At 42.7% G+C, this 17,928-nt stretch overlaps 1 protein-coding gene across 1 annotated transcript in view; it reads right to left on the bottom strand.

The window, feature by feature from the left end:
* Positions 1-17,928, bottom strand: part of LOC130277529 (uncharacterized) — a 91,474-nt gene continuing 73,546 nt past the window's right edge. The window contains exon 2 of the mRNA XM_056528206.1: positions 1-796. Within this exon, the coding sequence (XP_056384181.1) occupies positions 1-796 (796 nt within the window). The remainder of the gene's footprint in view (positions 797-17,928) is intronic.

Raw genomic sequence — 17,928 nt, 5'->3', positions numbered from 1 at the left:
TCAGCTGAGAAAGCCAGGTGCGGAGAGCTCTACTGAGAGATACCGATGCAACCGAGGCTTTACATGCAAAAGCGGCAGTAGCATATACGCGCTTAAGGGACCCTTCGACTCTCCTGTCCACTTCTTGGAGAGCCTAGCCACTGCCAAATCTACTTTGGGAAGGGAATCCCAAGCCTCTGAGCTCCCCGGGTCCATTCTATATGTTGCCTTAAACCTGGAACCAAAATCTGTCTTTTTCTCAGGATGGCGCCCTTCTGACTTTATGAGGGGATCCAGGAAAGGCTGGCCTGGGAGAGAATAATAGGTAGCTTGGGGGAAGTAAAACAGAGCTTCCTTCTTCAGAAGTTTATCTTCCTCCAGATCACCTTCTACAGTCTTTTTGACTGCCTTGAGTAAGGTATGTACTTTATCTTTATTAAGTAAATAATAATCATCTGGAGCACCAACATCCACCTGCGCAGGGGAGGGAGAAGAAAAGCTATCCTCATCCGCAGAGCCTTCCTGAGAGCTAGATGATGGAGACGGTGGTGACGGATGTTTACGTGCTGCATATTTGGAAGATTTTTGGCCTCCAGAAACATCAGCCAGAGCCGATTGTAAGCTGGATCTTAGCCAGCCAAATAATTGTTTAGCCTCATCTTGAAATGCACTGGATGATGGAGCATAATAAGAACATACTGAGCAAACATCAAGCTCATACTCATCTGGTAGAGGTTGCGCACATTGCAGACACTGCCTGTGATGTTCCTTCCTCCTCCTTTTCTTGGGAACTTGCTGTTCACGAGGTTTGCCCATCCTAGGAAGAAAAATAACATGGAAGCATCACAGATGGCAGATAACCGCACAAACACTGCAACACCTTAGACAACAAACCTGCAATATCTATTACAGGAGAGGCAAAGGTACAATAACATATCAAGTACACAAGGTATACTGGCAGCCCAATGAACCCTCATAGCATGCCTTAAAATAAAAAACCTCTGTAGCTACCAACCTGATAGCTAGAAGGGTAGCGCTCCTGGCAGTGGCTGGGCCGAATCCCTGCCACACACCACCAGAAAAAGAGTCCTGGGCGTGACGTACGGACCTAGGCACGCCCCCTGCAAAGGAATAGGCAGCAACCAATCCCAGGAAGCTGCGGAACGCGCAACCGGAAGTGCGTCAACGCAGTAGAGGGAGCACTCTTACTGGGAGTCCTGTCTGCATTATGTGACGTCAGAACGCTCCGCCCGCAGCACTGGAATCCCGGAAGCGCTGAGACAAGCCACTCCAGTGGAGCTGAGGGACCGTGGAATCAGGTAAGTGACCGGAGGCCCGATACAAGCCTCCGGACACTCAATACTTACCGCAACCACTTGCATGTTAGCTCTCCAGACCCCTGGGAGATAAACACGTGTCCCGGACCGCTGGAAGCCTAAGACCCCATAGGCAGAGCCAGCGGTCAGTAATCCTTTATTAAAAGATCGGCTAAGCTGGGTCAGCAGTCTACCTGATCACCAACTGTCCTTAGGACAGAAGAAAAAAACATGAGTGTGTAGTTTCTTGTAGGGGTTCTTATAGGGGCAGGTTCATCTACAGGTGCTGAACATGTTAATTTATTGATTAATTAATTGATTATCTGATTATTCTTCCATCCAGTAGGAAAAAGGAAATATATTAACCCTCTGTGTGCCGCCGAGGGACGAAATGGAAAACTACTATAATACTGCCTCCTATATACAAGAATATTACTACTATAATACTGCTCCTATATACAAGAATATAACTACTATAATACTGCTCCTATATACAAGAATATAACTACTATAATACTGTCTCCTATATACAAGAATATAACTACTATAATACTGTCTCCTATATACAAGAATATAACTACTATAATACTGCTCCTATATGCAAGAATATAACTACTATAATACTGCTCCTATATACAAGAATATAACTACTATAATACTGCTCCTATATACAAGAATATAACTACTATAATACTGCCCCCCTATATACAAGAATATAACTACTATAATACTGCTCCTATATACAAGAATATATCTACTATAATACTGTTCATATATACAAGAATATATCTACTATAATACTGTTCCTATATACAAGAATATAACTACTATAATACTGCTCCTATATACAAGAATATAACTACTATAATACTGCCTCCTATATACAAGAATATAACTACTATAATACTGCCCCCCTATATACAAGAATATAACTACTATAATACTGCCCCCCTATATACAAGAATATAACTACCGTATATACTCGAGTATAAGCCGAGTTTTTCAGCACGATTTTTCGTGCCGAAAACACCCCCCTCGGCTTATACTCGAGTGAACTCCCCCACCCGCAGTGGTCTTCAACCTGCGGACTTCCAGAGGTTTCAAAACTACATCTCCCAGCAAGCCCGGGCAGCCATCGGCTGTCCGGGCTTGCTGGGAGTTGTAGTTTTGAAACCTCCGGAGGTCCGCAGGTTGAAGACCACTGCGGCCTTCAACATCATCCAGCCCCCTCTCACCCCCTTTAGTTCTGTATAGTACTCACCTCCGCTCGGCGCTGGTCCGGTCCTGCAGGGCTGTCCGGAGAGGAGGTGGTCCGGTGGCATAGTGGTTCCGGGCTGCTATCTTCACCGGGGAGGCCTCTTCTAAGCGCTTCGGGCCCGGCCTCAGAATAGTCACGTTGCCGTGACAACGACGCAGAGGTGCGTTCATTGCCAACGTACTTCTGCGTCATTGTCAAGGCAACGCCTCTATTCCGGGCCGGAAGCGCGGAGAAGAGGCCTCCCCGGTGAAGATAGCAGCCCGGACCACCTCCTCACCGGACCACCTCCTCTCCGGACAGCCCTGCAGGACCGGACCAGCGCCGAGCGGAGGTGAGTACTCAGAACTAAAGGGGGTGAGAGGGGGCTGGATGATGTTGAAGGCCGCAGTGGTCTTCAACCTGCGGACCTCCGGAGGTTTCAAAACTACAACTCCCAGCAAGCCCGGACAGCCGATGGCTGCCCGGGCTTGCTGGGAGTTGTAGTTTTGAAACCTCTGGAGGTCCGCAGGTTGAAGACCACTGAGGGCGAATGATGAGAAGAGGATGATGAAGGGGGGGGTGTGGGGATGATGAAGGGGGGTGGGGATGATGAAGGGGGGGGGTGTGGGATGATTACAAGGGGATGATGAAGGGGGGATGTGTGGGATGATAAGGGGATGATGAAGGGGGGATGTGTGGGATGATTACAAGGGGATGATGAAGGGGGGATGTGTGGGATGATTACAAGGGGATGATGAAGGGGGGATGTGCGGGATGATAAGGGGATGATGAAGGGGGGATGTGTGGGATGATGACAAGGGGATGATGAAGGGGGGATGTGTGGGATGATAAGGGGATGATGAAGGGGGGATGTGTGGGATGATGACAAGGGTCTGGATGATGACAGGGGGGGATGAGGTATTTCCCACCCTAGGCTTATACTCGAGTCAATAACTTTTCCTGGGATTTTGGGTTGAAATTAGGGGTCTCGGCTTATACTCGGGTCGGCTTATACTCGAGTATATACGGTACTATAATACTGCTCCTATATACAAGAATATAACTACTATAATACTGCCTCCTATATACAAGAATATAACTACTATAAGATAAAGGGGTGGAATGCATTAGGGAGATCTTATCGCACTCCGGAAAGTCTGATAAAGTGACCCAATTTATTTGTGAGTCCTTGGCATTTATATTAAAAAATAATGCATTTCTGTTCGACGAAGTGTGGTACAGACAGATCGGGGGTGTGGCCATGGGCACCCCCGTGGCCTGTACATTTGCAAATCTGTACGTCGCCTCATTCGAGGAAAAACATGTGTTCACCACCTCCAATCCTTTCCTGAAGTTCGTCCGGTGCTATCTCAGATTTGTCGATGACGTGTTCATCGCCTGGGATGGCACCGCGGCGAACTTCAGGGAATTTGTAGAATACCTCAACGAAAAAAATGATATGAATCTTAGATTCACTTACAAAGTTGATTCGAAAAAAATGGAATTCTTAGATGTTCTTATCGAAACTGAAGGAGGGGAACTTCGTACATCAGGTTACAGGAAGCCCACAGCCTCTAATTCAAAAACCGCTTTACCATATGGACAATTTTTGCGTTTGAGACGCATTAATGATACCGATGAAAAATTTATTTCTCAAGCCGAAGAACTGAAGCAGAGGTTATTGGCTCGTGGTTACCCTGTATTTATCATTAATACAGCATTAAAAAAAGCCCTAGTACAGGATAGAAAGAATTTACTTTCAATTAACAAAAACAAAAAAGCCAATAAAGTTATTAAAGCAAAATCCTCTGACAATCCAGCACCTAGGTTCTCCTTTTCCTTCAAATTTAGCCCCCTCGAAAAAGTTATAAGAAGAGCAGTACATAATAGTTGGTCCTTGATAAAAAGTGACACCGACCTTGGAAAACTGGTACATGATAGACCTCTAATCACATTCAAGCGGTGTAAAAACCTGAGGGATGCAGTCACCAGTAGTAACTTCTGTTCGAATCCAAAAACCTCTGACTGGCTCACAAAATCTGGCCCCACAGGGAACCACAAGTGTGGTACATGTATTTGGTGTCCCAATATGAAAATAGGAAAAAGCACCCTTATTGGTGGAGAAATTATACATGTTAACACCCTGATCACCTGTAGAACCCAGTGGGTTGTGTATGCGATGACCTGTTCATGTGGAAGGTTTTACATTGGTAGCACAAAACGCACCCTGAATACTAGATTCAGGGAACATGTTTATTCAGTTAAAACTAAAAAAGGTGCACCCCGTTTTATCGAACACATGAACAGTGAGCATAAAGGCATCTGTGATAACTTACTCTTTCAGGGACTCGAAGTTATCCGCAGCAAAGAAAATTCAGATGAAAGAAAACTTCTGTTACAAACAGAAGCCAAATGGATTATAAAACTTAATGCTGCCGGCAACCTGGGACTCAATGAAAGAGTAGACTACAGTGTCTTTTTGTAATTTATATTCCTATGTTTCAGGTTAATCTACAACCTTTTTTCCTTATTCCTTTTTCCTCCTTTCCTTTTTTCCTTTTCTCTCTTCATAGATATATTTTTATAGAGAGAATAATTTTTGTAATTTTTGTACTTTTCTACATTTATATTATTGTGATAGAAATCTTTTATACTTGTAACAAATCCTTTTTCATTACGAGTTGTTATCTATTGTTTTTAATGTAACAGTTAGCACGCACCTGTTCCGGGTGCGTCACCCAGGGAGGTGTGCTCTTAAGGGTGACGCATCACGGAACAGGTAGGGTCTGAAGAAGCGTGATACGCACGCGCAACAGCTGTCACCCAGCTTTTCACTGATGAGCTAGTCCTACCTTCTGGCGTCCGTGCTCCATGTCTCTGCACCGTTGATAAGAAATAAAGAAAATTGCACCGTATTCTGGTGAGTGACGTCCCTCTCTTTCTCCTTTGTGCATAACTACTATAATACTGCTCCTATATACAAGAATATATCTACTATAATACTGTTCATATATACAAGAATATATCTACTATAATACTGTTCCTATATACAAGAATATAACTACTATAATACTGCCCCTATATACAAGAATATAACTACTATAATACTGCTCCTATATACAAGAATATATCTACTATAATACTGTTCATATATACAAGAATATATCTACTATAATACTGTTCCTATATACAAGAATATAACTACTATAATACTGCTCCTATATACAAGAATATAACTACTATAATACTGCCTCCTATATACAAGAATATAACTACTGTAATACTGCCTCCTATATACAAGAATATAACTACTATAATACTGTCTCCTATATACAAGAATATAACTACTATAATACTGCTCCTATATGCAAGAATATAACTACTATAATACTGCCCCCCTATATACAAGAATATAACTACTATAATACTGCCTCCTATATACAAGAATATAACTACTATAATACTGCTCCTATATACAAGAATATAACTACTATAATCCTGCTCCTATATACAAGAATATAACTACTATAATACTGCCCCTATATACAAGAATATAACTACTATAATACTGTTTCCTATATACAAGAATATAACTACTATAATTGTAATAAAGAGAGGAGCACCAGGCACTGTCTACTCGGCTGAAAGTCAGATTATCCTGTCCGGACTATCCGGGGTGTGTAACCTGCTGCACTGGGTGCTGTGGGGAGCGTCTACGTCTGTTTAAGAGCAAAGTCTTTCATACAATATCAAGTAGAAATGAAGATAGACGGAGGACTCACCCAGGTAGCAAAATATTCTTCTTTATTCAGCGCTTGCAGCTTAAAATAACAGCAGGTTCAGGGGGGTCTGTCAGCAGGAACGCAGGGCTGTGGAGTGCTCCACAGCCCTGCATTCCTGCTGACAGACCCCCCTGAACCTGCTGTTATTTTAAGTTGCAAGCGCTGAATAAAGAAGAATATTTTGCTACCTGGGTGAGTCGTCCGTCTATCTTCATTTCTACTTGATATTGTATAACTACTATAATACTGTCCCTATATACAAGAATATAACTACTATAATACTGCTCCTATATACAAGAATATATCTACTATAATACTGTTCATATATACAAGAATATATCTACTATAATACTGTTCCTATATACAAGAATATAACTACTATAATACTGCTCCTATATACAAGAATATAACTACTATAATACTGCTCCTATATACAAGAATATAACTACTATAATACTGCTCCTATATACCACTACTATAATACTGCTCCTATATATAAGAATATAACTACTATAATACTGCCTGGTCTGAGCAGGGCCACAGACAAGAGCGGGCACAGGTACTACATCACTTAGGAGCTGACACACAGGACTACATGATAGGCCTTCTCAGAAAGTACAGGAGCAGGGATGTCTGTCATCAGCTCATGACTAAGTACTACTCCAACACTGCCCCCTGTGGACAAAAATCTGAACAGGTAATATAAATATTTGCTCTGACTGTTCATCTTTCTTTGCAATAACATTATAGAGACAGTAAAGTGCTCGCTGAGGCAGAACATTAAGCTGATATATTTATTTATGGTGGGGACTTTTATGAGTCACTTTGTTACATATCATTAAAGCAGATATTTCCTTGTTTAACAATCTTAAAGGGCTAAACACATCACACCAATGTTTTCCAACCAGGATGCCCCCATGCGCTGCAAGACTACAACTCCCAGCATGCCCCGACTGCCAACTCTTTCAATTTTCCATCTACAAACTCTTGTTTTTTGCACCATCAATTGTACTTTTTAAAGGGGTACTCCGGTGGGAAACTTTTTTTTAAATCAACTGCTGCCAGAGTTAGACAGATTTGTAAATTAGTTCTATTAAAAAATCTTAATCCTTCCAGCACTTATTAGCTGCTGAATACTACAGAGGAAATTCTTTTCTTTTTGGAACACAGAGCTCTCTGCTGACATCATGACCCCACAGTGTTCTCTGCTGAAATCTCTGTCCATTTAAAGAACTGTCCAGAGTAGGAGAAAATCCCCTTAGCAAACATATGCTGCTCTGGACAGTTCTTAAAATGGACAGAGGTGTCAGCAGAGAGCCCTGTGGTAATGATGTCAGCAGAGAGCTCTGTGGTCGTGATGTCAGCAGGGAGCTCTGTGTTTCAAAAAGAAAATAATTTTCCTCTGTAGTATTCAACAGCTAATAAGTACTGGAAGGATTAAGATTTTTTTTTAATAGAAGTAATTTACAAATCTGTTTAACTTTCTGGCACAAGTTGATATAAAAAAAAAAAAAAAAAAGTTTTCAACCGGAGTACCCCTTTAATTACATCACTTATTTTACCACCAAATCCATGGTGAAACAAAAAAAAAGTAATTTGTGGGGCAAATTTTCTGTAAAAATGAAATGTTATCTTTATTCTGTAGCTCCATATGATTACAGCAATACCCAATATATATATATATATATATATATATATATATATATAGGTTTTGTTATACTACTTATAACTTTTTGCATAAAAATTAGTATGCTTAAAATTGTCCTCTTCTGATTCTTATAACTTTTAAAATGTTTCCGTATACAGCGATGTTTTTTTTTTTTTGCGACATGATCTGTAGTTTTTATCTGTACCAATTTTGTTTTGTTGGGAATTTTTTATCGCTTTTAAGAATTTTTTTCTGGTATATTAAGTGACTCTGGTACTTTCTACGTTTTTATTACGTTTATGCCATTGACCGTGTGGTTACATTAACATATTGGCCCTGATTTACTAAGAGTGTTGTGTAGTTTTCTTTGTGGGTTTTAATTCCCTATAATTTTTTTTCCACAGTATTTACTAAGGATTCCCTACATTTTCCACTTTCCCTACATTTTGCTTTTTTTTTTTTTACACATACTCTGATACTCTGGGGTTTTGTGAAAATGTCGGGAACACGCCCCTGTTCGGTGACCATGCCCCTTTTCCAGATGGCCATGCCCCTTTTTCGGGTTTTCTTAGCAAAATGGAGAGTTAGTCTGGGTTTTTCCAATTCTGGTGAAAATTCGGGCACAGACAGAATTTCTGGCGCAATGCGCCAGAATCTGGCGCACAACCCGACAAAACATGTTGGGTTTACAATAGTAAATGAGGGCCATTATTATTAGTTCAGACATCATTCAGATACAGAACACATATGTTCATTTTTCTTAACATCACATAAAAATGGGAAAAGGGTGATTTAATCTTTGATAAAAAATTTTTTGTTACATTTTATTCACCATGGGAGAACGGTAAGAGATCTCTGTCTGTGCTCCCAGCTGATCTGGACCCCCACAATTTGGCTGCGCTGATCCCGATCAGACAACTGAACTAGCCAGCATTTTCTTTCCTATTTTAGACGCCAAGATCCACCTTGATAAACATGTACACCCAGTGTCATTAAAGGGGTGCTCCGCTGCTAGACATCTTATCCCCTATCCAAAGAAAAGGGGATAAGATGTCTGATCGCGGGGGTCCCGACGCCTGTGGGGACCCCTGTGATCTCCTGCAGCATGCCCCTCACGGCCACACCCTTCATGGCATTACACCCCCTCCATTCATGTCTATGGGAGGGGGCGGATAATGTCATCATCTTCATGGATACATTTCTATCATCTGTCGTCTGGGTTTTGTCCTGCCGGGCAGGGATTACACAGCCCCAGGAAACACTACTAATGTGTCTGGTGACTCTTTAAAGGGATATTCAAGGAAAAAACTTTTTTTTATATATCAATTGGCTCCAGAAAGTTAAACAGATTTGTAAACTACTTCTATAAAAAAAATCGTAATCCTTCCAATAATTATCATTTCCTGAAGTTGAGTTGTTCTTTTCTGTCTGGCAACAGTGCTGTCTGCTGACATCTCTGCTTGTCTCGGGAACTGCACAGAGTAGAAGAGGTTTGCTATGGGGATTGGTTTCTACTCTGGACAGTTCCCGAGACAGGTGTCATCAGAGAGCACTTAGATCGAAAAGAACAACTCAACTTCAGCAGCTCATAAGTACTGAAAGGATTAAAGGGGTACTCCGATGCCCAGCGTTTGGAACGGAGCCAGTGCCGGGAGCTTGTGACATTATAGCCCCGCCCCCTCATGACGTCCCATCCCGCCCACTCAATGCAAGTCTATGGGAGGGGGCGTGGTGGCTGTCACTCCCCCTCCCATAGACTTGCATTGAGGGGGTGGGGCGTGACATCATGAGGAGCGGGGCTATGAGATCACAACTTCCAGGCGGCCTGACGAAACGCCTAGTGGCATCATACGGTCCGTGGCCCGGCGTCTGAACTCCCCCCGGATCCATCTACCACCTCCCTGCAGGGACCGATTCGGTCTCTGGATTAAGAGATCCGTCCTGCCAGTACTGTGATTGGTGAGCGCTCCGTGGTTTTCTTCTTCTTGTGTGATGATATATATATATGTATATTACAAATCTGTTTAACTTTCTGGCACCAGTTGATTAAAAAAAAAAAAAAAAAATTCAGTGGAATACCACTTTAATTGTCTAAATAATATTCATTAGCTATCTAGAGCAGCTTCCCCTCTTTCAGTTGTCACTTATATGCAGGGAGTGAGGAAAATACATAATCCAGCCATCCACTGTGTCTCTGTCCAAATCCCTTTCTGAAATCAGCCCCCACCCCCCTTCTTAGACATACAATACAGACCATGTGGTTTCTGCCCTGCACTGATGAGTCATGCTACCTTTAGCTGGGAGGTGTGTGCAGCCTCAGCCAATCAGACACTGAACCTCTCTTTGCTGCTCAGAGCAGGAGGGTGGGGCTGCTCTCAGAGAGGGAGCTGAAAGGTGAAAGGAGGGCTTCTGGGAAATGTAATATTAAATTAATGTTAAAGAGGAGGGAAGAATGGCAAAGAATATCAAGCAGCCAAAGAAGACAACAGGGGCCACAGGAGCCATGCATATCAGCATAATTTACAGGGAACATATCCAGGTAATGTGGTGGCTTTGGAGCTTTGTTTTTTTTTTATTTGTACTTCCCTTGAGTAACCCTTTAACGGCCTGCGCCAAGCTTGGGCCACAGTTTTCCTATTTTTCAACCTAGAGGATACAAACTTTGGTGCCCTTTGGCACATTTCCGATGCGCCAAAGTTTAAAGCGTACCTGTCAGATCACCAAAAACAAAACAAAACTGTTATATGTTGCTCAGTTTTTCATCCTGATCATGTACATATAATCTTTCAGTGCCTATGCCCAATATTTCTCTTAGAATTTGCTTTATTTACTTGGAGTGATTGCGAAGTGAAAGTACTTTTCATTTACAAGCAGGGGGTGGGTTCCTTTCTGTGATAACCACTCCCCTCCCTGCTCTGGGAGCAGTAACCCTTTCCTTTCTGGTTTTATGCTATTCACAAACACACACACACAAGCTGTGTGCCTACAGCTTTTGCAAAACTACAGCTCCCAGCATGCCCACACATCCTTTTGAGTTGTAGGCATATTATTGTAGTCCCTCTGTATCACACACACACACACATTCACTTCATATATTCACTGATATACACACACATACATATATATCCATACACACACATGCAGGGACACAAACAAATAAATCCTCTATTCACCAGCTGCAGTGTGTTCCTGCCCCTCTCCCCCTTCTCTTCACACCAGTAGACAGTCAGTGAAAGCCCAGCTGCAGTGTGTTCCTGCCTCTCTCCCCCTTCTCTTCACACAGCAGACAAGTAAACACAAGCAATGATGGAACTGAGAGCATAGCAGCTTGCTGTCAATCATGAAGTGGGTCCATGAGGTAGTGACACAGCAGTGTACACTGCAGGATTGGAATGCATCCCAGGAGGCAGGGGGGGAGGGGCAGTTATTTGACTGGCTTTTTCAGTATGAAATACTGAAAAATTTCTAATGAAAGCAAATGCAAAACCTATTGGTTTTCATGCTTTACAACATATCAAAAGTTTTTATATCTGACAGTGCCCATTTGAAGACATGTAAAAATCCAATTGATGCAGATAACCAAAAAGCAAAAAAAAAATATTGTATGTATACTTGTCGAATCTACTTCTATTTTTTTTTTTTTGCAAAATTACCTGTAATTCAATGGAAAATAATTTATAGACATAAAATGTGTTTATTTCAACAAATAATATACTTATTTATCTAATATAGATATTTAAACAGGGCATTTCTTAGTGGGATATGCCACTATCCATTTTAGAACAAATAATTCCAGTTAGAGGCTGTAATTGAGTTCAATAAGAGCTGTAAAAATATCTATGCAGTGCACTCCCCCTAGTGGCAGGTGGAGGGATCCAGATTTATATTTTAGAACAATGTTCTCCAACCTGTAGATCTCCAGCTGTTGCAACTTTCATAATGCCCTGATAACCTAGGATATATATATATAATTAAATAAAATATAGAACAGTGTTTCCCAACCAGTGTGCCTCAGCTGTTGCAAAACTACAACTCCCAGCAAGCCCGGACAGCCTTTGTCTGTCCAAGCATGCTGGGAGTTTTAGTTTTACAACACCTGAAGTCATACTGGTTGGGAAAAATTGTTCTATATCTTTATTTATTAAAAATAATAATCATAGTAATAATAATAATAATAATAATGATAATTTAAAAAAAAGCCCTAGCATTATAAGAATCATTATCACTAACCCTGCACCATCCTGTACAAAATAATCTAAGTTTAATATATAAAGCATTATAATAAGTGTTGACATAAATTATAATAATTATAGTAAGTGTTGACCACTAAAGCACCATGGGATATTAGATATTTACCCATAGCCACCCTGTATAATGTCAATCAATGCTTGTTTATCTTATACCACCACAAATACTGTGTATAAACCACTAAACCCTTGAGAAAACCAAGACTATCATAGAAATAATCACTAGACGAGACTTTGGACCATGTAAAAGTGTATAATGTCATTGGGAAAATACATCCATGTGCCAATTAAAATAATGTTTTTTTTTTCTTTTTTTGTTTTGGGGCACTTTTAAGCACCCCTATAGCCATGCCCCAGTCTGGGCCCTTTAACAGCCATAGATACACCCATGGTGCGCCAGTGTATCAGTCATTCCATATCGTCCCACGGCAGCACAGAACATACGGGTTAACTTAGTTATTTCTACTATTAGGCAGAAGAAACAATATCAAAATTCATACATTTGATTAAAATAATTAATTAAACAATTAGCACTCCAGGCCACACACCCTCATACACATAAATGTTTCCCACAAACTCCCCCACACTGTGTTTTTGTTTCTTCTTGGCAGAGAACAGATTAGAGCCCCCTCTCTACCTGTAGGTTTGAAGACAGAGGCGTGGGTGTTCTTTTCTCCCTGGCTACGTCTGCAGTGCAGTACTCCGGGGTAGATTCCGGTGCTTCCCGCGTGCCGTATTGGATATGGGCATAGCGGAAGATCGCAGAGTAACGTTCGCGCAGCTGTGCGGGAGCCAGCGTAAGGCGCTTGCAATTCGGGCAGCTTGGTCTGAGAGAGCCACGGTCACGTGCAGAACGGCGTCTGACATCACTTCCGGTTTGGCCGGGCTGATGGATTCATAGAGGCTTTCCAGTACAATCACTCTGGTTAAGGTACTGGGTAGGAGGTGCTGGGCAGGACCTTTTTGATCCCTTGCTATTATTTCAACCCTGGTGTTTCAGTAGTGGGTAAGCACTCTGCCTGGAGCGCCTCTGTGTGATCAGGAAAGTATTGTGTCTCCTTTCCTTGGTGCTTTCTGTGTATTAGCCCTTATTGCAATTATTTGCTCCTGTATTTTCAGATGTCCAGCCATAGAGTTTCTGGAAAGAGAAAGAGGAAGAAGAGACACAGGGAATGTACAGGTTGTCATCAACCTCTGCCTGATGCATGTGAATATGGCAAATGCCAGTATTGTTTACCCGCTGGGGAATCCAGCCTTCAATCTGAGAAGAAGCAGCTTGTGAGATGGATAAAATCCCAAATGGCCGAAGTATTCAAAGTCTCCGCCTGGCATCATGGAAGTAATCGCAGGAGATCGCGCTATCAGGAAAGTTCTTCCTCTTCAGATTCTACTTCTGAAGAATTATCTGAAGGAGAGGTGATTTCCAGTTCTGATGTGGTGGTAACTAAGGATCCGGAAGAGTATTGGCTATTGAATAAAGATAAAATTGATCCTCTTAGTAATGCAGTTAAAGCCACAATAGAGGATGATACTCCGTCCACTAAGTTACTGTTAAAAGATGCTCTATTTTATTTCCCTAAGGGAAATGATTATCTCCCTTCTCAGCCTCTACTAAAAAAATTTGTGCAATCTGGATGGGATAATCCGGAGAAAAAACTGGATACAGGATCCCGCTTTAAGGCGACATATAAACTGGATCCAAAATGTTGCCAATCCTGGGAGAACCCTCCCAAGGTAGACCTTCCAGTTGCCTGTCTATCCAGGAAAGCGTGTTTTCCTTCAGAGGAAGCTTCCCTACTCAAAGACCCAATGGATCGTAGGGCAGAGGTGGATGTGAAAAAAGTTTATACAGCAGCTGCGAGTAATTGTAAAGCATCCATGGCCACGGTACCAGTGGCCCGGGCCCTCAGGCTGTGGCTGAGTCAGTTAGGCAAGGATATTGCCAATGGAATTCCAAGGGAGGATCTGTTGAGAAGCTTACCAGATATGAAGAGGGCATCAGAATTCCTCTGTGATTTCCCTATGGACTCCCTCAGAGCAAGTTCCAAAGTCTTGGCTTTATCCAACTCAGCCAGTAGAGCCTTGTGGATCAAAGAATGGGGAGGCGATGTTCTATCAAAAAAACATTTTTGTGCCCTCCCCTTCAAGGGAAAGGATATGTTCGGGTCCCAATTAGATAGGATCCTGAAGCGTATGAGCGGCCCTAAAAGGTGTGGCTTTTCCATATGTTGGGAAGAAACCAAATTTTCGTCCCTCTCGGAATACTCAGAGGAGATCTCCCTTTCTCAGAAGGGCAAGACAGCAGGGAAGACAGAGGAGATTCAGAGGTGGAAGAGATGCACAATCAGCACCACCTAAGAAAAAGCAGTTCCAAGATAAAGATCAAGCCCTATGACGCCAGAAGCATCCCAGTAGGAGCAAGGCTCCTCCATTTTGCCTCTGTGTGGGCAAACACTACTTCAGATGCATGGGTAAAGTCAGTTGTCTCAGGGGGATATTGCATAGAATTTGCAAATCTCCCTCCTTCCATTCATTTCACCAGTCCCGGAAAACCTCTTCCACTAAGCCTAGTAAAAGAATTCATAAAAAAAGGTGCTGTAGAAGAAGTTCCCTATCACCAGAGAGGAACAGGGGTATATTCCAGAATTTTTGCAGTCCCCAAAAAAGAAGGTCAATGTCGTCTGGTGATAGATCTCTCCCCATTAAACAAGTTTGTGAAAAAGAAGCACTTCCGCATGGAAACCATTCGGTCAGAGACCTCCTTTCTACAGGAAGGGGATTTCGCTGCGACCCTGGATTTAAAGGACACATACCTGCATGTACCAGTCAGGAAATCACTCCGCTGATTCCTCAGGATTGCCATTCATTCAGGACAGAGGACTCTTCACCTTCAATTCACCTGTCCCCCTTTCGGGTTGTCCTCGGCACTCAGAGTTTTTACAAAGGTGGTAGTGGTATTAGCAGCTCACCTACATCTTCAGGGTGTGTTCCTCGTACCATATCTGGACGATTGGTACATCAAGGCATCCTCCCCAGAACTTCTACAGCACCATCTGCATCTGATGATCAATACGCTGGAGGAACATGGATTAATTATAAACACCCTCAAGTCAGTCTTGAAACCATCCAGGGTCTGCAGGTTTCTGGGTTTCATGCTGGATTCAAGGAAAATGAAGATCTTCCTTTCCGAAGACAGGGTGAACAGTCTGGTAGCAGCGGTCCAAAACCTGTTGATGTCCTCCAATCTGACAATCAGGTCAGGCATGAGAGTGCTGGGCTTTATGACATCCTCTCTGGAGGCAGTGCCTTGGGCCAAGGCTCATTCGAGACGTCTTCAGGGAGACATTCTCTCTCAGTGGAACGGTCGCCGATCCTCCCTCGATGCTGCTCTTCATATCTCGACAGCCACCAGGCAGGATCTAACATGGTGGTTAGATCTGGACAAGGTCACCTGCGGGAGGTGTCTGTCCAGTGCTCCCCAGTCAATTCTTACCACAGATGCTTCTTGTGTAGGCTGGGGAGCTCACCTAGGGGACCATCGGGTCCAGGCGAAATGGTCGAGGGAGGAGAGTCTAGTGTCATCCAATCTCAGAGAGATGAGAGCGGTCCATCGTGCCCTTCGTCACTTCTCATGTCTGATCAGAGGTCAGAGTATCCTGGTGCGATCAGACAACTTGGTAACGGTCTTTTACATCAACAAGCAGGGGGGAACCAGGTCTCCCCTGTTGAGGAAAGAATGCAGTGCCATGATGAGGTGGGCCGAAGACAATTTGGCAGAGATTCGAGCAGTTCATATCAAGGGAGAAAAGAACGTGAAGGCGGACTGGTTAAGCAGACACACCATAGACCAGTCGGAGTGGAGCCTGCATCCAGAGTCTTTTCAGTGGATCACTTCCAGGATGGGAGTCCCAGATATAGATGCAATGGCTACCAGAGACAACAGGAAGGTCCCTGTGTTCTGCTCCCTGAACAAGAAAGACAGCCCGAACTTCCTGGACGGCCTATCGATTTCATGGAAGAACAAGTTAATTTATGTATTCCCTCCTCTGCAGTTGGTAGCTCAGGTCCTGAAGAAGATCAGGTTAGAGCAAGCCACGGCCATAGTAGTTCTTCCATTCTGGCTCAGGAGGGCTTGATTTCAGGCCGTGTGGGAACTTTCGAGGGGCTCATTTCTCGAAATTCCCCTCAGGCCGGATCTGTTGAGTCAGAGAGGAAGACTGCATCAGAATCCTCAGAATTTCCGCCTAACGGCTTGGAAGCTCAACGCTTGTCTCTGAAGTCCAGAGGATTCGCTGACGAAGTATTACATATTTTGTTCTCTTCCCGTAGACCAGCTACTATCGAGGTGTACGATAAGGTGGCAAATAAATTTTCTACTTGGTGTAAAGAACATAGTATCTCGGATCCAGGGTTAAAAGATGTCCTGAAGTTCCTTCAAGAAGGATACAAAAAGGGTTTGAAATGGAATACTCTAAAAGTTCATTTCTCAGCTATCAACTACCTGTTTGAGGGAAGATTTTCTAATTGTGTCCTAGTCAATAGGTTCTTCAGAACCATAAAGAACCTCCACCCTCCAGTAGCTTCTTGGGACCTTTCCATCGTTCTAGAAGCATTGATGGCAGTTCCATTTGAGCGTTTGGATCAAGCGCCTATTAAATTAGTCACCTTGAAGACTATTTTTCTGGTTGCCATCTCAACAGCTAAACGTGTGGGAGAAATCCAAGCGCTTTCCTGCAAAGAGCATTACACGAGATCTTCTCAGAAGTGTCTTATACTCAGGACTGATCCTTCTTTTCTCCCTAAAGTGCCCTCGGTGGAGAATATTAATCAAGCAATTTTTCTACCTACCTTCTATGAAAATCCACAGGATGAAAATCAGCAGAAGCTTCATTTGTTGGATGTAAAGAGGTCATTCTTTTCCTATATGGAGTCAGTGGAAAATTTCAGGCGCTCTGATTCATTGTTCATACAATTTCAAGGCCCTAATAAGGGCTGCCAGGCATCTAAAGCTTCATTATCAAGATGGATTAAGGATCTTATCTTATTGGCTTATTCATCACAAGATCTCCCTCCCCCAATGGGGATCAGAGCTCATTCCACAAGATCAGCATTCACATCATGAGTAGCTTTAGCCCAAGTCTCTTGGGATCAGATCTGCCGAGCGGCTACTTGGTCTACGCCGAATACTTTCATCAATAGTTACAAATTGGTGATCACTAATAGAGAGGTGTCCTTTGGCAGGAGAGTGCTTGAGGTTGCTGCCTCTGATTTCCCTCCCTAAATTATATTGCTTTGACATCCCATATGTCCTGTGTTGCCGTAGGACGATATGGAAAGTTCAGATCTACTTACCGAAATCTCTTCTTTCCATGAGTCCGTAGGCAGCACAGCGTCCCTCCCTAAATAAACTATTGCTGCATCAAAACACAGTGTGGGGGAGTTTGTGGGAAACATTTATGTGCATGAGGGTGTGGCCTGGAGTGCTAATTGTTTAATTAATTATTTTAATCAAATGTATGAATTTTGATATTGTTTCTTCTGCCTAATAGTAGAAATAACTAAGTTAACCCGTATGTCCTGTGCTGCCTACGGACTCATGGAAAGAAGAGATTTCGGTAAGTAAATCTGAACTGTATCAGAATTCAGTAACCTCACATTTCCACCAGATGGCAGCAGAGTTTTAATATTTGCACATCCAGTTATGCGCATCAGATTCTAT

Source organism: Hyla sarda, chromosome 6 (genome assembly GCF_029499605.1).
Source record: "Hyla sarda isolate aHylSar1 chromosome 6, aHylSar1.hap1, whole genome shotgun sequence".
Taxonomy (NCBI): domain Eukaryota; kingdom Metazoa; phylum Chordata; class Amphibia; order Anura; family Hylidae; genus Hyla; species Hyla sarda.
The sequence above is the reverse complement of the archived record's forward strand: the minus strand, read 5'-3'. Positions and strand labels throughout refer to the sequence as shown.